Source organism: Natator depressus, chromosome 9 (assembly GCF_965152275.1).
Source record: "Natator depressus isolate rNatDep1 chromosome 9, rNatDep2.hap1, whole genome shotgun sequence".
Lineage (NCBI taxonomy): Eukaryota > Metazoa > Chordata > Testudines > Cheloniidae > Natator > Natator depressus.
This window is the reverse complement of record NC_134242.1, coordinates 61627998-61651054: the sequence shown is the minus strand read 5'-3', so window position 1 is coordinate 61651054 and position 23057 is coordinate 61627998. Positions and strand designations below refer to the sequence as shown.

The window sequence follows — 23057 nt, the reverse complement described above, 5'->3', positions numbered from 1 at the left end:
GAGAGCCCCACAGCAGGGGAAGACTGTCTTGCAGTCCCACCTCTCTTCCCCATTCCCCATGTATTCAGATCGCCAGTAGATTTGTGCCCTTTACCTTTTAAACTCTCCTCCCCCACCCGGCCCCAGGGCATTTGCACACTCCTGTGTTTCTTTTGCGCTATCAGATCATTAGCAAAAAGAATTTATAGCAACTGAGCAAAGCCAGGTGCTCTCTCTGCCCCTCCCTGCCCCACCCTTGCCCTTTCTCCAACCCCACAGCACAGACTAATCTCCCCCTCACCCAGGGCATGGAGAGCTTGCTAGATAGCACCAGCCCCCGGAGCTGCTGCACCGGACCCAAGGCTAAGTGGCTACAACAGGCTGGGCGTGACACTGTCACAGCCGCCAGGGGCATGGGGCTAGCGTCAGAAGCCTGCCCTTCAAGGACAAATGGCAAACCAGGTGGTAAGGGGAGGAGTCAGCAGTCAGAACACTTTTGTCCCACCCTAGGTGGCACAGGCGCGGACTTCTGTTTTTGCTGGTGGGTGCTCCTCTCTGCTGTCTCCCCCACCAATGGGAGTCAGGGGGGAGAGGCCAAGTTGGTGGGGAGCGGAGCAGAGCATGGGTGGGGCCTCAGGGAAAGAGGCTGAGTGGGGGGGGGCCTTTGGGGGGAAGAGGCTGAGTGGGAGGCGGGGCAGGGCCTCGGGGGAAGAGGATGTTTCGACCCGAACACCCGGTTGAAAAGGGACCCTGGCAGCTCCAGTCAACACTACTGATTGGGTCATTAAAAATCCAGTTGGTGGCGCAGGCAGGCTCCCTTCCCAACTCCGCGTGACTCCTGGGAAACTGCCAGCATCACCCTTTGGCTCCTAGGCGGAGAGACGGCCACGGGAGCTCTGTGTGCTGCCCCAGCCCACAGCGCCAGCTCAACAGCTCCCATTGGCCAGGAACCACGGCCAATGGGAGCTGAGGGGCGGTGCCTGCAGGCATGGGCAGCGCACATAGCCACATGGTCGCACCTCCGCCTAGTAGCTGGTGGGAGATGTCACTGCTTCCCAGGAGCCACATGACGTAAGTGCTGCCTGGAGCCTGCACCCTTCACCCCCTCCTGCACCCCAACTCGCTGCACCAGCCCAGATCCCCCTCCTGCACCCTGAACCCCTCATTTCTGACCCCACCCTGGAGCCCACACTCCCAGCCCAGAGCCCGTACTCCCTCCCGCACCTCAACTCCCTGCCTCAGCCCTGCCCCAGCCCGGAACCCCCTCCCACATCTGAACCTCTCATCTCCAGCCCCACCCAAGAGCCCGCACCCCCAGGCCAGAGCCCTCACCCCCTCCCGCACCCCGAACCCCTGCCCCAGCCTGGTGAAAATGAGTGAGTGAATGACGGTTGGGCAGAGTGAGCGACAGACGGAGGGGGGATGGAGTGAGCGGGGGGCGTGGCCTGTGAGAAGGGGCGGTGCAGGGGGCGGGACAAGGGTGTTCAGTTTTCTGCAAATAGAAAGTTGACAACCCTACCTGGGGGAAGAGGCTGAGTGGGGGCAGGGAAGAGCCTGGGTGGGGCCTCGGGGGGAAGAGGTTAAGTGGGGGTGGGGCACAGGCGAGCAGGGCCACGGGGGGGGGGGGGGGAGGGGAAAGATGCTGAACAGGGACAGAGTATGGACAGGGCCTTGGGGGGAAGAGGCTGAGTGGAGGTGTAGGCTCAGGAGAGAACGCGGGCAGGGTCTCGGGGAGGAAGAGGCTGAGCAGGGCCGGGGCCTCAGGTCAGAGCTTGGGCAGAGCGGGGGGTGGGGTCAGGGCCATGGTCCATGTGCTGGGGCCCACAAAAGATTAATGCGGCCTTCCAGGTGCTGAGCACCCCCTAATTTTTTTCAGTGCATGCATGAGCCCCAGGGCACTCACGGAGTCGGTGCCTATGCTAGGTGGTACATTCCAATAGGGTGGGGTAAGGGACCAATCTTACAACATTCCTCAGCAGATCAATGGTCCAATTCACCCGATTTCCTGGCTCTGCCATTGAGCAGCACTGGAGGCTTCAGGGCCAGGTGTATTATTTGTATTTCCATAGCGCTGAGCAGCCCTAGTCATGGAGCAAGATTCCCTTGCGTTAGGCGCTGTACAGACATAGAACAAAAAGACAGTCCCTGCCCCCAAAGAGCTTGCAAGCTGTGTATAAGATAAGCGGCAACAGATGGATCCAGACAGACCGACTGGAGAGTACAAGGGAACCCTGAGACACTCTTGGTCATCAGTGAGCTCAGCACGTCTGCAGCCTCGCTGTTGTCAAGCTTTCTCTAGGTGTCACGGCAAAGGCAAGTTCTAAGGAGGGGCTTGAAGGGATGATGAGGCAGCTTTGCAGAAGCGTATGAGGTGCTCCTCCCACACACAAAGGGACCTGTTTGGAAATTTAACAAGCAGGCAATGGAGGCTGCCATCTTGGGCCCATCGAAGGTAAGTGCTGAGTGCACGAAGCCCTCTTCCCACTGTACCTGAGTGCAAAGCTGTCCCCAGGGGCGCCTCCCTCCTGAGCCATGGCTGAGATCGATACCATTGGCTCCTGCCCTGGAGCACGAGGAGTGGGTCTGTGAGCCCAGCTGACCATGAATGCAGATGCTGCTCTTGTGAGTGACAGGTTCTTTCCGGAATAAGCCCAAGCTATTGGTATCAATGACTCCCTGCAGCAGGGAGTGCCCCAGGTGAATGCCGTGCTCCTGAACATGTGGAGGGGTGTGGGTCTCTTCACATCCTCACTGAACAACCCCTCCCCAATGTCTGCAGCCCCTGTTTTTGGGACATGGAGAGACCTGGAGTGAAGCGCTGGTCTCCTGCAAAGTGGTGCTGAGCACACAGTTACACAGTTCCTGGGGACTTTCACAGGCCATGATGTTGCAGATACAGTGTCCTAGGCTTTGTGGGAACTCCACAAATCTGTGACTTGAGTCATGAGCTTTATTAATCATGGCTATCCCCACAGCATGGACCCCTCAAATCCCATATCAGCCTACACGAGGCTCAGTGTAAAACCTGGGATGGCTTCACTAAGGGCCAAGATCTTCTTCGGTTGTTCCCAGTCAGGAATCTGGATGTGACATCTCCTGCTGCTAGGATGCTTCCCTCACAAACACGGCTGGATCAGCAGGCGAAGAACACATGATAGATGAGGTCTGGAGGGACAGGCTGGAAGGAAAGGGGAGTCTCTCACTCCAGACCCATGTCTGATCAACCTGCAAATATCATGCACTCTCCTTACTGTTATGGCTGCCTGGGGGGATTTGGAAGGTAGCACAGATTACAGAGGCCCACCCAAGAGCATCAGAGGAACTTTTCTCCTTCAGAGCCATTTCAGTCCACTTGTTACTCTGCCTGCTGCAGGCCTCTGTAGGCCCATCCTGAGCTGGCCTGCCTTTGTCAAACACACATGCCCAAAGAGGGGAGCCATCAGATTAGCAGGCAACAGATGAACACAGGACCCCACAATCAGGGAGTCAGGAGGCATGGGAGGCAAGCAGGGAGTGCACTAGATGGAACCTCCCAACTAAAGCCTTCAGCCATGCCCCCTGTGACTGTCATCTCAATAGACCCCAGGGCACTTTTCATAAGCCTGTGGTGTAGCTAATCCCATTGTCCTGCCTGGACTCTCTGTATGATTATTACTTCTGTTGAGCGGAGATTCCCCCTTCAGTTTTACCTGGAGGACTTTTTATTTACTTCCCTTCCTGAAAGTCATGGCGTGTCATTGCTGTGCTGCTATGCTCCACCCCCAGAAGTGGCTGCAGTTCAGTGGTTCATGCCCCAGGTGACTCCCTTTTGCACACTGAAGGGGAGATCTTCTGGCCAGTTATTGCTCAGTCTTATTGTCCTGACAAACAAAGTCCACATCAGCGGAGATCTGGGTGAATGGCCTGTAAATTACCCCAGGCAGGGGAATTTTGCCATGTTAAATGAAACCAAAGTTTCAACAGAGTCCAAGGGCAATATGCTGCATTAAGCATCCAGTCCCCTTAACAATAGTGCAGTGTTGGTGCCAATGCTTCCACCCTGTCTCCGTGGCCCATTCACTCCTTGGCCTCTCTACTGGAGTACCAAGAGAACTCCTTAGTGCCAATAGTTTTGTTATGGAGTCACCTGTCCCAGATCATTTCACGTAAACTCTGAGCCACTGCTAGATGGTCATGTCTTTAGCTCTCCGCTCTGTATTGCCCAGGGCAGCAGCTGAACCAGCGATCTGGAGGTGAAAAGTTCCGTGTCCTATGGCCAATGACTGACTCCATAGTACAGGGCCACTGAATGCAAATCTTTATATGAAAGGCTTGAAAGAGGAATGACTGCATCAAGTTCTCTGGCCCTTGTTATGCAGGAGGTCGGACTAGATGATCAGCATGATTCCTTCCCATCTGAAATTCTATGAATCTATGAAATTACAAGGAAAATTACAACAGTTTGCGGGGTTAAAAACATTTTCTCCTGCAGTGTCATGAACCCAGACAACACAGCCTGTTAGAGCTTGGGCACAATAAAATGAGATGAGTTCCCGGCGTGACCTGGGGAGAATCGCTTGCCTGCTCCTCTGAGCCTCAGTTTCCCCACTGACCACACCAAGAGAAAGGGGGAGCTGAGTTCCCACAGGTCTGTAAGGTTCTGAGTTCACCAGAGGGTGAAACTGGAAGTGAAACTGACCGTACAGCCCCGTCTGGCTTCCGCATCCCAGCCGAGCAGCTACAAAGAGTAAACTCATGGCAGGAGTGAGGAGAGTGAGCTAGAGGAGTTTAAAGGGTGTTAGGCTTAATTACTAGCAGCGACTGGTCCTGACATAGCCTGCTCCTACTTCCGAGTGCTTTGCACACAGCACCATGATTGACAGCAGTGCAGAGCACAGACAGATCTATATGCTGTTCAGACTGACAGTGCCCCTTTAAGCCCTCACCACTCTTGCAAACTTCCTTAGAAAAGCAACTGAACAAGCACATCTCCGAAGGCCCAGGGTGTTTGCTCGCCAGGCCGGTTCCCCGAGCTCTCCCTGCTTCTCTTAGTGCAAGTTTCAGATGCTGGAAACACCCTTTGTAATGAAATGTGACTTGAGAGACGTATCCATGGCAACAATGAGCCCCCCCTCACCCCACCCAGGGGCTCAAGGTCCCCAGCTGCCTCCCCTCCCAGCCATGAGAAAGAACTGTTCCCAGGGGTGAGGCCAGCTTCCCCTCCCAGCCCCAGGAGCCAGAAACTGCACTGTCAGCAGCCACATCTGTTGCACCAGTGGGACAGGGTGAGAATACCTCCCCCGCCTCCTCCACTCAGGAGCCAGATGCCGGGAGGACAGGGGAAGCAACCCAGCTGAGCCCGCACCTGTTTACCCAGGATCCAGACACCAATGAGACAGAGAGAGAACACTCCACCCTTCCACCCAGTACCCAGGCACCAGTGGGTCAGGGGAGGGGGGCAGGAAGCTGGGGCTGTGGACCAGTCAGACATTCCTGGCCCTGCAGTTTCATCCCTGGACACCTCCCCAAAAGGACAGAGGTGGTCACAGAGCAGAAGGGGCAGATAGGTCCCCTCTCCTGCCACTTCCTGTGGGCAGCCTCCTCCTCAGAGCCGTTGACAGCTGTCTGTCCATGCAGGCAAGCCAGCTGGCTGGGGAAGGAGAGCATCCTTCAGAGCCCTGGGAACCTGTGACATCAGGAGCGATGGAGGGTGGAGGGGCTAGATCCAGAGGGAGGTGTGGAGAGGTCACCGGATGACTTGCAGGTGTGGCCATGCGGAGGAAGGACTATCCCACCCAAGATGGAAATAAGTGCCCCCCACTTACCCTTTGTTGAAAGGTAATGCCATGCCCCAAGAGGACCTATCTCATCTGATCTGGGTGGACATTCCCTGTATGTTCTACCTCAAAGGCATGAAGCCATACCACCAGGGCTGGGGTAAGCCCTCCTCTCAGCTAGATGGGAGACTTCTGAGGGAAACTCCCCTAGTCTATTACCCCTTACCAGGCAGTTCCCTAAACCACTGCCCCTGAGGCAGAGACGGTGTGCGCTAGTCTCCTGGCCAGAGCCCTAGACTGGGATCCAGGAACCCTGGGTTCTAGTCCTGACCCTGCCATCATCTCACTATTTGACCTCAGGACTAAGTCACTCCAGCCCAGATCCTAGAAGTTAGGAGCCTCAAGGATGTTGGCCTTCCCCTTTCTGTGGTTCACCTCCCATCTGTGAAAGGAGGCTAATCCACCTCCAGGGGGATTGGGAGGATAAAATCCATTGACTATGCATGGCTCAGATACTATGAGGATGATGCCAATGTCTGGCTAGTGGTGTCAGGGGGGTGGTGCTGCTTCCACCTTTTTGAGATGTAGAATTGAGGTGTCCTCAGTAGCTATTAATGATCCCTGGGCAATTAGCACCCAGATCCTCCATTGTGTGCTGGATGGATTCCAGTTTAGGCAGTTACATGCCTCTTGAGTCAAGTGCCACCTGCTGTTTCAGGGGCTCGGTTGTCTCCTGCCCGAGAGCACGGTTTTGCACTGAGCTTGCTTTCAAAGAGCCACTACCTTGCACCCCAGAGGCAGGTGAAAGAGACACCCCTTCTGGAACACCTGCAAAGTGCCCTCTGCTGAAAGGGGCTACCATGGAAATCAAAGAGCTGCAGGAGAAGCCTTAGTCTTCGTGCATCTTTAGCTAGAAACCCAGCTTTTAGCCCACAGGGCATTAATTCCCTCTGTCCTTCATATGGGAGATAGATCGAGGTGCTTAGAGCAACTGTCCTTATTATTCCTCTGCGGATCTGATGGCAGGTGAATTGTCTGCCAGGGATGTCTCAGTTGAACTGGCTGCTCTAGCAGAAAGACTCATAAAAGACCATATATGCCTAGCTTGGTCAAGAACAGTAGCATCTATAAGGGCACAAGTGCACTCAGGGGAGGCAAAGCAATGTTTACATGGGGGTGGGGGGGCGGGACGGACATAAAAAACCCATCTGATCTAGGCAGTTTATTTAGCTAGCCTGAGGGCAGGAGGTTGCATGGGCCATGCCGCACCAACCCACTGGGCTGGGGGGAGCCCTGGGAAACCGCTGCCATCCAGCCTCTCTGCAGAGAGCAGCTCCCAAGCTAGCAAGGTGTGAGCGAGCAGCCGGGCTGTTCGAGCGCAGGAGAAGCAGATGGAGCTAAAGGGCTGGAAAACAACGGCCCCTCCCTGGAGTTTGCAGACACCACCCCTGAGCTGGGCACCGACCAGCTTCCTGCTCCTCCCACACCCAGCCCTGGCTTTGCTCCATTGCACATGCCCCCTCCCCCCTCGAAAAGTGAGCTCTAACGACCCAGATCTCGGGGGGAGTGGGGGAGACGCCCCTCCTTGGACACCCTGTTCCCCAAAGGGCGTGGGAGCAGAGTTCATTGTCCTGATCTAGGCTCAGCGGTGGAAAGTCTCTGGGCTCAGAAATGGGTGTGGGGGCAGGAGGAGGGTGTAGCCTTGGGGACACACCCGCCCCCCAAATTCAGTGGGATCCGCGTTCTCCAGCCCGATGAAACTGAAAGGGGCCGAGCAAGGAGAACTAGCTGCTAGGGTGTTGCCGAGCCGCTCAGTCCGGCTTGTGCACAGGAGGTAGGTGGAGTCAGGGAGGGAGTAGCAGCTCCATCCATGCAGCTCCCCCACCCCAAGGAATCACCCCCTACAGAGGCGATCAGGGGAAGGGGTGGGGGGCTCCTTCCACCCGCCTCGGAAGGGTCCTGCAGCCTATGCGGACAGCGCTGGGCATTGGCCGTGGGGGCGGCCAAATGAGCCCAGGAGGGAGCCCAAGTTGTGCATTGCAGCTTTAAAGGGGCTGGTGATTGACAGGGCATGTAGCAGTGGATGGGGTGGAGCCGCTGGGTGGGGTCAGGGACAGGCAGCTGGTGAAAACGAAAAGAGAGAGAGGGGGGAAAACACAACATTACCCCCCACCCCCGCCCCTGCCATCAGCAAACACAAGGCGAGGAAAAGGAGAGGGGGAAGAGGAGGAAGGCTGGGTGGGAGCAGAGCCTTTCCAAGAAGCCCAGAGCCTCCTCCACCCACCGACTCCACCCTCCCCTCCCTCCAGCACAGCTAAGCACCCAGAGCTCGCCCCGTGCCTGCCCAAGCCCAGGGGGAGGCAGAGGGAGGACCTCCCCCCCCGGAGCGAGCCTAGGGGGAGCAGGAGGAGATGCACTCCGAGGAGCAGAAAGAGAAAGTAAGTCCCTTTCATTTTGTCTGTGTTCCCCCCCGCCCCCGCTGCCCCCATGTGGTCACAGGGTGGAGGGGGAGGATCCACCTTAAGAAACAGCCTCTTTCTTGCAGATCAGCGGGAGTGGGGCCTGCTTGCAAGCCTCAATGTCCCCTGGGGGGCGGGGGAGGGCTGTGCACACCCAGCCAGGGCACGGGAGCCTCTGCTGCCCCGCGCTGCGGATCGAGGCGCTGTGAAGGGGGTCAGGTTTGGGGATTTTTTTTTTTTTTAACGCAGTGGACAAGGCAAGGGCTCCATCTTGCCTGGCCTCTTAAAGGGGCAGTGCACCGCTTGGGAGGGAAGGAGGGAGAAGTAGGTTGCGCTGGTTGGAAAGTCATCCCAGAAACAGGGCAGAGGGAGTGGAAGCTCCGTTGGTGCCGAGTGAGATCTTTCCTTGCAGTCAGTGACATTGCTGGCCCGGCCCTGCACGGTAGAGTCTCCCTCTGCCCCCAGGGTGATCTGGGGTTCAGTGTGTGGGGGGGTGCCCCCTGCCACGTTCCCTGCCCTCCCATCGTTTGAGCTGCAGATTTAGGAGACAGATTAACCGTGCGTCGCGTGGTTTAACAGCTTCCTGAGCGTGTAGCAGTGACTGCTAGGCACCTATGTGTCTGACAATTCTTTGCTTTTGGAGTGCAATGCAGTAAAGCGTGTGCGTGTGTCTCTTATTGATCTGGGCAAGTGGCCTGGCGTGAGTCAATCTGGCTAGGATGTCTGGGCACAGAATTTCAGGGGCACAGGGTAGTTGCCACTTGCCCTCTTGGTGTAGATGGCTATTGCATGAGTTAGCTTTCAGGCTGGGTCCTTGCAGAGTGTGGCAGCGATGCTGGCAAAGCCAGGTGCCCTGGTTTTGGAGCTGGAGCCAAGCTCAGGTGAGGGAGAGTGGTGCATATGGAACAGGTGCATCTCAATGGTATATCTTTCAGAGAGCTGGCTGTCTGCATCATCTGAATTGAGGCCTAGGGATAGCTGTTTAAAGGACCTCAGTTGAAAAATGAAGAAAAAAACTGACATGCATGTGTGAATAAATGTGGACTCTAGGCATGTCTCTCTTGGCTAAACACTGGTGGGAAAACTACTGAGACATATTAGTAGAGAACATTTTATGTTTTCATGCTGCCAGTCAGTGCCTGGTCCATGTTCTGAATAGCTTAGGTCCAGATTTTCAAAAGTGACCAGTGGTTTTTGGGTCACCAACTTGAGACTCTTGGAAAATGCTGAGCCACCTGCCCTCTGAAAATCAGTCCCCTTCCAGCTGGGCACCCAAAATCACTCGTCACTTTTGGAAGCCTTGGTTTACAGTCTTTGTTCCAAATCCTGAAATTCAGAAAACTGGAGACTCATACAGCCATGTGTGTGCCAGTACTTGCAATGTTGTATAGTTCTACAGTTGGGGTCCACGTGAATTCAGATCTTCTTAACTAGAAGTGCGGTCCAGTGGCTGGACTGAGAGCTGGGAGCAAGTCACATATCCTCTCTTGTACCACAGTTTCTCTATCCATAAAATAGGGATAATCATTACCTTCTTGCCAGGGGGCTGATTGGGCAACTTAATTTAATTAAAGTGTTGTTGTGTAAGCACATTATAGACAGTGCTGAAACTTTAGTTTTAGGGTTAACTTCTTGGAATTCTTCCATCACCTGGGTGGGGAGAGGGAGTTTGTACACAGAAGATTTGAATGGGATCAGAGGTGGGAAGCTTTCCACCTCAGAAGAAGAGCATGGTGCCTGTTCTCGACCCTTGCATCTGAAGATGATCATTGATGTTCGTTCCCAGTTCTGACAGTGTGTTGAAAGAGAAGTCTAAACTCCTGATGCAGCCTTTACGATCTCACGAGCTTCTGCTCCTGGACAGTAGGGATATTTCCTCAGCCTGTGATTTTAGAAGTGTAAGGATCTCCTGTAGTGATTCCCTGATGAATCTCGCATTGAGGAGTTCCTAAAGCACCATTTCAGCAGAGAAGCTGGAGGCATTTACAAAGCGATCTGTATCACAAAGCATTGTAGAAAGGAGAGCAAATATCACTATCTCCATTTCACAGAGGAGTAGAGCCCTGCGCTGGGATTTAGGAGATCTCGGGTCCATTCCCAGCTCTGCCACTGACTCTCTGTGTGACCTTGGGCAAGTCAGTCTCCATGTGCCTCAGGTCCCTGTGGATGGTAACACTGCAGGGGGTGCTTAGGATCACCTTTTGGTACTGTTTTTGTCTGGGTGCTTCACCACAACTGTATAAGTAAGTGCAGGCACAGAGAGATTGTGATTTGCTTTAGGTTGCACAGAGTCTCAGACTTCTGCTGTCCTTTTGGTCCACAGTGCTTCAGCTTCCAGTTAGGGACAGGTGGAACTAGTGTAAACAGGAACCAAAGAAAAATATATACAGAGTAGTCTTAATCACCGGAGAGCACAAAACTGGAATCCGGAGTGCTGACCTGCTTGCTAGTATATCGGATACTTGATGGCGTCTTTTGTGATCACTATGGATGTGTGTCCTGTTTGCACCAGTCGCCCAAGCCCAGTCACACCTGTAATCCCACCCTTTGTAATTCACATATACATCTCTGAAGACAATCCACTGTAGCATCCTGGGATCTGAATGAGGGACTTGCTACTAGGGTTTAGATGGGTGTTACCAGAGGCCCAGTTTCAGTGACCCAGATTCCCTGGTTTGACTGGAACAGGTACATTTCTGTGCATAGTTGGTTCTTGGTGTATAGCTCTGTATTTGTTTGGTTAATTAAAAGATGACTTGTAAATGATTATGACAAAAATAAAATATTGGGCTCATGCCTTTTTTTGTTGGGTTTTTTTTTTTTTGGCAGCTTTTTTGATGGAAGAAGGTCAGCAAGCTGTATGCATTTTAAATCCCGTTTTATTTTATTTTTACCTGTACAGATATCAGGAAAGTTAAGGCTGGCTTCCCTGGGTTTTCTGGAGGACTTGTTGGGAGATCTCAGAGATGGGCTTTATTCTACCTTCATTGAACAGACTGGGGATGTTTAATGTTCACAAATACTTTCTTTCTCTAGAATGTTAATTGGGCATAGAATTTTAACGGGAGTCAACAAAAGCCAAGGTTGTAAAACCTCTGCTGATCCCCTCCCTTCAGTTACTTGCCTTTCACACTCATGTGAGATTGTCACTGCCCTGGTTCTCTCCAATCCTTGACGAATCTGCTCTAGACAGTGATAGGTGCTGTGCTGGTAGCAAGGAGGTGGCTGGTCTATACTAGTGTTCCCACAGTTGCTACTGTCAGTGGAGCTGTGCTAGGATGGTCACAGATGAACTGCTCTCTAGTCGTGTTATCTGCCTGGACATTTCCCAGTGGCACAGTCTCCTGTAACCTCCGTTGGTTTAACGCTCCTCCTTTCCTTGGTCATACCAATCTGGTCAGGTATCTTATCCATTCTTTTTCTACTCTAATCCTTCCATGTTTTACACTGTCTGTTTCCCCCAATATGACTGTCAAGCATCCTTCCAGCTGCTATGCTGGAGTGGACATGTGTCTCCCAGTCTGGTTGGTGGGTACTGGCCTCCTGCATTCCGAATCCCACTCTCTCTAAAGATGCATTTATTAGTTTTCACTGTCAGCTGCAGGGACTCAGAGTCTTGCTCTCTGACTTCTAAGCGTTATGAAGCGTGGTTGCAAGAGGATGTGGCTTGCTTAATGAAATACCCTCCATAGGAATTTGATTCTAATTCCCGGAATGCCATTGGCAAACAGGGCGGAACTGAGGCTTTTAATTTGGTGTTTTGTGGAGCTAGGTTAGCCTTAAAATGAGTGCCCGGTTTTATTTACCTTGACAATGTTTCTATCTGTGAAAGGGCTCATTCGGGAGATAGTATGGTCTAGTGGTTGGGGTAGTGGACTAGAACTCGACCTGGGTTCTATTACCAAATCTGCCACTGACCTGCAGTGTGACCTTGGGCAAGTCACCTTCCCTCTCTGTGCTTTTGGGGCAAAACTGTCTCTCACTGTGTCTGTACAGTGGATCGGGGGGCAGTTTGGTGCTGCTCAGATACAAGTAATGGGGCCTCATTTAGCAGGGCTCCCCAGTCATTTCCTCCAGTGACAGAAATCCAAGGAAAGCCTCTCAGTTAATAGAAATAGAGCCAATTCCAGCTCCCTGGGTTTTTCAGAGGTTTTCTTCAAAGATAGATTGGGTGCCCTTTTTTTAATCTCTCTCTGAAGAAGTCCTAAAAGGTACTGTGACAGAGAGCGAAATGTCCTTGAAAAACGGTACTGAATTAAATTAAAGTATCTGTGAAGTCCAGTATATTAAATACAGAGTTGATGTATGAATGTGGGCTGGAATTGTATGTAACCTCTTGAGGGGGCAGATGGGATGTGAGCCCTGGGAAGCATTACGAACATCAAAGGACTATACTGAGCTATGGGCCAGACAAGAATGGACTTTTGGACAGTGTCAAGTGGTTTGCCTGGGAATCTCTAGTGGGAGGAGAAGCGAATGTGAATTTTCACATCTGGTTAGGCAAATGCCCAACCTTTTGAAGCTAATTCCTGAGGAGGGATCCACTGCCTGCTGATTACCTGGCCCTGGAATCTGAAGATCGAAGGCCAAAGCTGTATGAAGGAAAGATTCATGGGAGTGCTAGTTCTGAGCTAAAACCATTCTGAACTTGTAACCACAGGGCAAACTCCTTGGTGGGGTTTGAAGGACCCATGTTAGAGTTGGGGATGATTAACATGAATGTAGATTCTTTTACTGTTTTTAATACATTATCTCTGTAATGCTTTCACCTTAAGAATAAACGTGCTCAGTTAGAAAGAGCTGTATAGTAACACATAACCGAGGGCAATTACACTGTTCATAGCCTCTGCAGAGAAAGCAAAGTGCGGACGCTGGCCTGATTAGGCAGTTTGGCTTGCTGGGAATAACACAGTGTAGGCAGGGAACTGTGCAACCTGGAAAAACTCCAGTCCGGAGGGGAGAGACATACTTCTCTGCCTAAGAGAGGTGATGCCTGGGGGGCCAGGAACCTAGAGTGGGTGCCCTCAAGGGATCATGAAGGGGGGACACAGATGTAGTTGCTTTGAATTGTGACAGGTATGTATATTCTAATATTTAAAAATGTTTGGAATACTGAGGCTGTCAAATCTAGATTCTCTTAGCTTTTCTGGAGGACTCATGGCGGGGGAGGGGAATAGTTGGCTTGGCGATGACTACTTTGAGTTCAGAGGAGCTGAATCTTTTCTTCCACACGTGTGTTAGGCATTGGAGTTAAACAGGTAGTAAAAAGAAACCAACAACCAAAAATCCTGAGATTTCAACATTGCTCAGTCTCTTCCTCTCTGTTGCTCAACTTTCACGTTGTGGACTCTTGTGATGGGACTGTTTTTGTGCTTCTCCATCACAGAGGCTTCCTGGGATAGACAAGACCTGAATGTCTAATATCTACCCTTCTCCGTTCTAAAGACGCAAAACAAGGGCATAAGCCCAATTTTCCCGGGTCTCATCAATAGCATTGCAAACCCTGGAGACTACACGTTCCAACAAGCAATACTCCCTCTCAATTTGTGCTGCCAGGGGCTGGGGACGTGCTTTATCTGGCACATGCTTGCAGCAGATAAACCTTTTGAAAAATCCTGTGCCCGTGCCCCATGCCCATGATTCATTCCTGGCGCGTGTAAATGCACGTGGAAGTTGTCATTGGCGTGAATGGATTTAAATTAAGGAGATCATCCCAAATGGGACCACTCTCAAGGCTGAACTACTTGTTTAAGAATTAGATGGCTAGACGCAGTCTTGCCTAGCCTCATGTAGGCAGGAGAGGGAAGCTGGTATGAGAACCTTTGCTGAGCTGCTGGCTACTCCTCCCAAGGCAGGTACCTCCTAGCCATCTGGATCTGTGGCTGCATGAACTGGAGCTGATATTTGCTACAACATCTGGGCTATAATTCTTCCTCTGAGGTATGCCTTCTGGGACACGCCCAGCCTCTGTAGGCTTTAGGAACTGAGATCCTGAGCTTGCATTTTTTTTAACTCCTTCTCTGCATGGCTCCTTTGCAATCTGTGGATGTCGAGCTATACCTGCTACATACCATGGCACCAGAAATGTTGCCACGTCCTCCTAAAGCATGTCACGCTCATTATGTCCGAGAATTGCTTTGTACCTCGCTGTAGTGCAGCCACTGGTTGGGACTAGAATGGGGTGGGCAAACTATTTGGGCCGAGGGCCACATCTGGGTGGGGAAATTGTATGCGGGGCAGGGGGTGTGGGGTGTGGGAGGGGGTGTGGTGTGCAGGAATGGGCTCAGGGCAGGGGATTGGGGCAGAGGAGGGGTGCGGGGTGTATGAGGGGACTCAAGGGAGGGGTGCAGACTGCAGGAGGGAGTTCAGGGCAGGAGGTTGGGGTGCAGGACAGGTGTGGCAGGGGGCTTAGGGCAGGGAGTTGAGGGGTGGGGTGCAGGAGGGGTTCGGGCTCCGGCCTGGCGCCTCTTACCTAAAGCGGCTCCAGGGTGGCAGCGGCACGCACCGGGGCCAGGGCAGGCTCCCTGCATGCCTGCACTGACCCCACGCTGTGCCGCTCCGGGAAGCGCCCAGAACCACGACCCTGCGTGGCCCCGAGGAGGCGGCACAAGGCTCCACACACTGCCCTTGCCACGCCTCCAGGTACCTCCCCGAAGTTCCCATTGGCCGCGGTTCCCCGTTCCCGGCCAATGGGAGCTGCGGGAGGTGGTGCCTGGAGGCAAGGGCAATGCACGGAGCCCTCTGCCCTCCCCTCCCCCCGGGAGCTGCAGGGATGTGGTGCCGGCCGCTTCTGAGAGCGGCGCGGGGCCTGCGGCACCATGGGGGGCAATCTTGCGGGCCAGACCAAAGCCCTGACGGGCTGGATCCAGCCCGCGGGCCTTACTTTGCCCACCCCTGGACTAGAACCTGTGGCTCCTGGGAGTCTCTACATACCATGCCTTAAGATTGGGTCACTTAGAGCTTGCCTGTGCTATGGATTTTTGTCCAATGTAACTGCTGCAGGTCAAACCCCTAGTGAAAACACTGCATTGGTGATATATAGGTCTTGCTCTGGTGTGGCTTATGCAGGTTTAAAAGAGGTGCAAAACTCCCTGGTGCAGGCCAAATCCAAACTACCTCCTCCAGGAGGAGGTAATCTGGCATGGGTCCCAGGCCATGGCCAAAGTGAACAAACAGGAAGCTTGTGTCTGACCCATGTGATGCTATGTTCTACCTGATAGTCCTTGACCAATGATGGCTGGTCTTGGCCAGTGCAGCCTCCATGGGAGACCTAGGGATTTCCAGCTGTTTCTTCTAAGCTTGTTGGCCCTTCCCTCCCCTCCTCCCATCGGGCTCCCCTAGGGTGACCAGATGTCCCGATTTTTGGGTCTTTTTCTTATATAGGCTCCTATTACCCCCCACCCCGTGTCCTGATTCTTCACATTTGCTGTCTGGTCACCCTAGGCTCCCCACATGAGCGCCGATTCTCTTTGCAGCATTGCTCTTCACCGGCTGGAGCAGCCCACCTCGGACCCTGCCCTCCGGCTCCCCACAGTGTGTCGTTGTCAGTGTGGGCTGGAGTTCACAACCTCGGGATCCCTTGCTGGCATGCAGGGTGACATAGAACATGCCGTCCTGGGAAATCCGATCTCTGCTCTAAGCCTGCTGCCCTGCTTGCTCCGGGTCTTTTTTTTTTTTTTTTAAAGGGAGCTGAATGGAATTAGCCTCAGCCCCTCAACAAAAGGGCTCTTGTTGAGACGTACCAGTGTGCGTCCGTAGGGCCCAGTGCGTGCTGACTGGGGCTGGAGCGAAGGGAGCACCTTGGCTTTGCCAGAGATCACCGAAGGAGAATGGTGCTCTGCGACTGGGTTTTCTCTCTGTGCTGCCCTATCTCATCCTCGGGGATTCCCTGCCCCTTCCAGCCATTCCTAGCTGGCGCATGCTCCCATTTTATTTTAAACTGAGGCAAATTATATCTGAACTCCCCAGTCCCTGTGCATCAATCTTGTCTGCAGGACCAGGGTCCTGGCCATTAGTTCAGTTCAACCCAGCAGTGGTTGCATGTGCTTTTTTGCTATGTCACCCTAAAATGGTGCCTCCTTTTTAAAAATCTTCTGTTTTGGAGACTGATGTATAAATACACAGCTCTGGTGTGACCTTGGGTAAATCACTTAATCTCATCGTGCCTCCGGTCCCCGTCTTCTGCTTGTGGTCGTATCCCTTTCTCCCGTTCTGTCTTGTCGTCTTTTAGATTCTGTTCTGTATAGGTTTTTGTACTGCATTCATCACTGTAGTGTCTGAGTATTGGTATTGTCTGCTCTTTGAGGCAGGGACTGCCTGTTGCTAGGTTTGTGCAGCACCTAGCACAATGAGGCACTGATGTTGGTTGGGTTTACTAGACTAATATTATTATTTTTGGTTTTCTGTAATGCCTAGGAGCCCCAGTCATGGGCATGGAACAAAAGACAGTCCCTTTCTCCCGAAGAACTCAGTCTAAGTTTTACCAACACTGTAATGCAGAATGCTCAGGTTAGAGAGGTGTAACCATTTGAAGGTAAATCGGATGAGGAGCTGGCAGGTCCTGCTGGAGATATTCTGTCTCCTTAGATATGAGAAGAAGTTCTTGGGGTCCTGGAGAGCAGAGTGGCTTTTGGGGCTGTTACTGCTGAATTGCCCTCTCATTCATTCTTAGCAGCATGGGGGGGTTTCCTCTGGGGGGGGAGGGGAGGACAGGCCCCAAATGGAAAGGGAAACTTAGACGTGTTGTAAACGTTTTGATTCGTTGGAAAATCCCCTGACCGAAATGAAAACTTTCCCATTTCTTTGTCCGTGTTCTGTGGCAAATCCTGACCCAGCTCTAGTCGAGGCTCTGTCTCTGAGCTGTGGCTGTAGGACATGGCTCTGCAGGACAGTTGGTCTCTGCCCACCATTCCCACTCTCCAATAGACTGGCACTCCAGAAAGAAATTAGGTTGAGCTTAAGCTTCAGCACAGGTGCTGGTTGGTTTCTTAGGGATGTCTTCATTACCATAAAAGCAGCAAAGAGTCCTGTGTCACCTTGTAGACTAACAGACGTACTGGAGCATAAGCTTTCGTGGGTGAATACCCACTTCTTCAGATGCGTGCATGCAGGACTCTTAGTTTGGATCTGTAAAAGCGGCAAACACGGCTACCCCTCTGATACTTCATTATCCTAGTTAACCTGGATTTTAGATCAAACCCTCTCCCTCCACTACAGTCCACGTAGAAAACCTTTGACCTGGGTGTGGCAGTGCTTTAAGTCCCGGTTTGCTGACCTAGCTGGGGGATAGAACCTGGGTCCAGTTTAACTTGGGCCGGACCCTGCCCTCTTTGCAGTGAGGACACAGGCAAAAATCACTTGGGTGCTGGTACAGTCCTCCCTGGAGGATGGACAAAGTCTCCCACAATTGCTGGGAAAGAATCCTGGAGTGTCTCAGCACAGAGCACCATGGTCCATGCCCCAAGACTCATGTGGGCGAGTGCAGGAACAGGGAGGCCATGGTACGTGGGTGGGCCTTTGCTCTGGAGGGGCTCGCACCATTGCTGGGCTAACTTGGCTGTGGATCAGCTGGGTTATGTGTGCGGTGAAGACTTGCCCTTAGGCCTTGTCTAGGCTAGGATTGGAAAGGTGTTAGCCAGCATGTGTAGACAAGGCGATGTGCCTTTTAACACACATGTTGGTCAGGTAAACACATATAACGCCTCCCAAACCATAGTCTTGGCAAGGCCTGGCTGAGCAGAAGGACAGTTGCCATGGACAAGCTGTCACATTTCAAAGATGACTGGGTAACCTCTGCTTTGTCTGTACCTGAGGCGTAGGCGGATGTTCCCTGGCAGAATGGTCCCTTCCCCGGGAGAAGCTGGAAACAGGGGAATGCTTGTGGGATGGTGCTTTGCAGAGAGGTGAGCATTAACCCCAGGCTTGGCCTGGTGTATTTTTCCTCCTGCCATCAAATGAAACCCACAGGACTTGGTAACTGTCCAGCACTGGATGGCGTGACTGTGCCCGTGCCCTGTGTACTGAGGCACTGGGCAAAGGCCACCTGGCTCCAGAACGGGGGAAGGTGGATTGGTTGGAGTCCAAATGTTCCTGCCCCATCGCTTCACGCCCAGACTGAACCCAATTCAAACCTGAGGGGGATAAATAAACTCCATGAACTTCTCTGTTCATGAACTTTGCCTGCCTTCATTTTGGGATCGCAAAGCACGTTCCAAAACATGACTATTCCCACATTACAGATGAGGAAACTGAGGCACAATGAGGGGAAGAAACTTGTCCCAGGCTGCAGAGCGAGTACTTGGCAGAACCAGGCCTGCTAATTTCCAAACCCAGTAGGCGAGAGGGTCCGGTCCCATAGTGTTAGTTTCTGCTGCTTGGTGTCTGGCTGGGCTTGGAAATGCTTCTGCTCCCAAGATAGCAGCTCTTGGAGCCTGGTCAGAAGCAGGAAGCAGTATAAAAGATTCACTTTCCTAAGCAAATTTTCCTCTGAACCAAGAGCTGGTGTGGCCCAGTGGCTAGGGGATATGGTGGAGATTCAGAAGACATGGGTTCTTATCCCAGCTCCGCCTGCTGGGTGACTTTAGGCAAGTAACGTCACCTCTGTGCCTCAGTTTCTCCTCCAATGCCCTGTCTGTATGGACTGTAAGCTCTGTGGGGTGGGGACATCTCATACACTGCGAGCAGGTACAGTGTTCTGCACAGTGGGGCCCTGATCTTAGCTGGGAGCTTCTAGGTGCGTCTGCAACAAGAGTAAATAACAATGATTAATGTCCCAACCCTGTGACGCCTTTCTGAAAGGAGGCCAAACTCTGTCCCCGGTACCAAGTGTACATGATTCCTATGCTGCACACCCGTGACTGTCTCTGGGCCTGTCAGCAGCGGTCTACTCCAGGGCCTTTGCCAGCCTCTTTCGGAGCTGTTTATAGGTGTATGCAGCCTGTGTGACATTGAGAACTTGCAGCAGGCCCCCGTGGGGCTCGCAGATGTCCTTGGCGAAGGGGAGCCCCAGCAGGGAGGCTGCGCTCTGGCTCTTGCCACCGTGCCTGCCCCTTTGAAACAAAGCACTTTATGCTGCAGGAGCTTTGGCATGGGGTGAAGAGGTGCTTCCTGCTGGGCAGCAGGGGGCACTAGAGCTCCCAGTGCCACTCTTGGGCGGGGCTGGGTGTACCAGTCCAGCTGGTTTCGTTGCCTCTGTGGAATATTGGGGCCAGGATCTCAGAGGATCTGACTCTTTGAACAGAGTTGTGTGTGTGTGTGTGTAACCGTGACCTAGATCCCAGCGTTGCAGTTCGGGTCATCTCCAAAATCCACCCATGTTGGTGTGAGATCTCAGCCCAACATAGTGGCCTCAGCTGGGTTTCTGGAGTCATTTGATCCAGGAGCGAAAGACCCAGGGGATTAGAAAAGGGACAGAGGGGTCATTCAAGTCTAGGCCGTGCCAGCCTGAGCCCACCAAGTTGCCGTGGCTGGGGGCGTGAGGAAGGATTTGGTGGCCTCCTCCCAGTCTGCTGTGGAGAGGTGTCTGCTTCGTGGTTAACCCCTTTCTGGCTGTCTCGGCAATGGGGCCAAGGAGCTGGGTCTTGCATGGGGATGTGTACCCTGCCAGCCGTGCTGTATGATGATATAGGGTCTCCTAGGCTCTTCACTGAGGACCTCTTGCTAGGGCTCCGCTCACTTCAACCTGGCCTCTTCCCAACTCTTGTGCTTCAGGGCACATGCTGCTGGCTCAGGGAGGGATTTGACACCTGGTGGGCTGGAGGCTGCCCCTTCCTCTGGTCAGAGTCAGTGGGGCTGGGGGAGGGAGGGCAGCTGCTCTGATCTGATTGGCCCAAGTGGGCTTAGTCTCCTGCTCCTTACAGGTATAAACTGGGGGCTTCCCCTCTGCTGCTTCCCACTCAACCCCAGGCCCTGTGCCGGGGGTGAGCGCCCCTCTCTGCTTCTGCAGCCACTCTAGGTTAGGCTTTGGGGTCTGTCAGGCAGACACCGTGTGAGCTGCTGCTTATCCTGCCAGCCCTGGGTCTGTGTCCACTGTACCATCCTCCCCACCCCCTCTCCAGCTGTCAGCACTGAGCCTGGGCTGCTTTCTCCCCTCCAGCTCCTCCCCAGCTGTCTTTTTGGGACCCCAAAAAAGGGCAGATTTTCTGTGGCTCTGGAGCCAAAAGAAACCGTCCCCAGGAGAGCACCTGCCTGGGCCCCATGCTCCCGCCCTCCCCTCCCAGCCTGGGATTAGCAGGGCTGGGCTGCCGCGGGGTGTGGTAACCTGCTAACCACACCCAGCTGCGTCTCTGTGCCGCAGCCCAGTGCAGGCCCCCAGCCAGCATTGCACAACGGTCCCAGGTTCAGGAGGTGTAGCAGCCGATGGGTCAGAGGATTAGGCCAAACAAACATAAAATCCGCCCCCCACCCCCACCCCAGCAACAGCTGCTTGTTGCACAGCCCTGCAGCATGTTTGCCTTCCCCTCGCCTGCCTGTGGGCCAGGCTCTGCGCACAACAACCGCTCAGCTTCCGCAAAAGGCAGCCTGGCTTCCTCCCCTCCCCCTCCTCCCTGCCCCACCTGAATTCTGGGAACAGGGGAGCAACTCATGGCCTTGTTCTCTTCCCCCTCCACCCCTGGTCTCAGACAGAAGTCATGCAGGGCTGTGGGGCGGCTGTGCTTTGCTTCTGTGTGTGGCCCTGCGTCAAGGTACCTAGTGCTGTTTCCTAGCTAAAATTGTCCCTTCCTGGTACCACCATTGCTGGGCCAATGCCCGCCCCCAGTCACTGACCCGGAGCGTTCTTAGTGTGTGGTTTCCTTCTGCAAGGTCACCTGGAAGTGGTGAGACTCTGTTTACTGGCGCTGTACAAATCCTGATCAGATCTGCTCCGATCACACGTAACTGCTGCTGGCCTCTCTGTGCCTCATACTTTGCCAAAGTGCTTGCCAGCTGGGTTCTGCTGAAAGCTTGCTGTGTGAGTCACTTCCCTTCCCCGCACCTCAGTTTACCTACCAGTAAAATGGGGATGGTAATGCTGGCCTGGAATTGTACAGTGCTGGACTAGAGATATCATAGAGTGCATGACTACCTGAGAATAAAACCGACTGGTCTGGTCCCAAGTAGAGCACTAGTAGAAAACCAACAGTGGAAGAAGGAAGCATTGTGTGATGGTTTAACGACTGCACTGGCACATGCAAGTTCTAATTTCAGATTCCCTGAGTGACCCAGGACAAGTCACTTAGTATCTGTATCTCAGTCTACCCATCTGTAAAATGGGGATAATACTTCCTTTGGCTTGTCTGTTTAGATTGTAAACTCTCTGGGGTGGGGACTCTCTCATACAATGGGGCCCTGATCTGAACTGGGGACTTCTGTGATGCAATGAATGATTTAATTTGTAACCTAGGCCTTTTTACCAGGGTAATCTAGGCAGTGTCTAGACTAGGATTTGCAGATGTGACATTAACATGTGTTTAAATTAGTCTAGTCAGATTTTAGGGAAAGAAAGGTTCAGTATGTTGCTAATTTGTTTTCTGTAGGCAGTTCTTCAGAGCCCTGTATTAGCCATGTCACGTATTAGTGATTAGTATAATCACACAATCGATTACAGTAAAATCGTCCATACCTCAGTAGCCCATAATCTTAACTCCCTCCAGGAGCGCATTCCCTGGGATCACCTCCCTGCCCTGCCTTTGTTCCTTTTGTACTGCATGTGGTCTTACTAGGCCCCATTCCTTTTCGCAGGCCTCCATCTCCCCTTATCTCTGCCCCAGATCAGCCCTCATCCCTATATGAATCCAGCCTCTTAAGCACTCCCTTGTCTGTAATGCCCTCTCTGCTCAGTTGATCATGCTTTTAATTGCTGCTCCTAGGGTGTAACCTCTCCTGAGTGCATAGCCCTCCAGTTGCAGCAGCTATCCCTCACCTTTGGCCTGTATGGACCGTACACTCTGAGCATGTGAATATTGGGTCCTATCCTGGGAGCTGAATGACTGAGGTCTCCTCCCTCTGCAGAGCCTGTAACCTTCCCGTCTGCTTTGCCGCCGTGCGCCAGTATTCTGTGACCTCTTTGTCTCCTTGGAACCTGCCTGTCCCCTCCCTCCCTTTAATGCTGCTGCAGCTTCCCTTGGAAAGGAATCCTGGCACCAAATCACAAGTGCTGAGCCCATGGTAGTCCCTGCTGATCCCCGTCCTCCTTCAGTTCCCTTAGCCACCCCCATCATGTCCACTCCTCCTTACTCCAATGCCCCCACGCTCTTTTCTGCTCTGGCCATATTGTATGTGTCTGTCCCCATCACTGGCCCAAACCATCTGTGTGCCGTCTCCCCATCCCCACCTGCTGCTCCTTCCAGCTGGCCCCCTCAGCCACCTGCTCTGCCATCCCTGAGCCCCTCCTGCTGCTCGCTATCCCCAGTACAGCCTGTGCTTTGGCCTTCATAGCTCTGCCTGTGGGGAAACCTGGTTCTTGTGTCCCTCTTCCCCAGGGTCCTCCCTTGCTGCTCTGCACCGGGCACCATCTCTAATGCCCCTGTTGGGCAGCAGCCTCCTCCTCAAACCACATCCCAAACCTTTCCTGCCTCCTCTCTGCTCCTGTCTGTCTGACGTCTGCCACCCCCCCCTTCCAGTGTCCAGGGGGTGTTAACTGGGAGTCTGAACCCCAGGCTCCCCTCTTCAGTGAAAATGACCAGAGGATAGCTAATGGGATGCCAATTTTTTTTCAAAAAAAAAGGCTCCAGAGAGATTCCCAGCAATTACAGGCTGGTAAGCCTAACTTCAGTACCAGGCAAATTGGTTGAAACTACAGTAAAGAACTTCATCAGATACATAGATGAACACTATTTCTTGGAAGAGTCAACGTGGCTTTTGTAAAGGGGAAATCATGCCTCAC

General features: G+C 53.1%; 1 protein-coding gene across 2 annotated transcripts in view; it reads left to right on the top strand.

Annotated features, from left to right (window-relative positions):
* Nucleotides 1–7554: 7554 nt before the first annotated feature.
* KLF8 (KLF transcription factor 8) overlaps nt 7555–23057 on the top strand; it is a 95783-nt gene continuing 80280 nt past the window's right edge. The window contains exons 1-2 of one of the 2 annotated variants that reach the window (XM_074964367.1): nt 7555–7569; nt 8045–8173. In XM_074964367.1, the coding sequence (XP_074820468.1) occupies nt 8147–8173 (27 nt within the window). In that variant the 5' untranslated portion in view covers nt 7555–7569; nt 8045–8146. Of the gene's footprint in view, nt 7570–7992; nt 8174–23057 lie in introns of those variants that run through there. The other variant, XM_074964366.1, reaches the window with a different exon arrangement.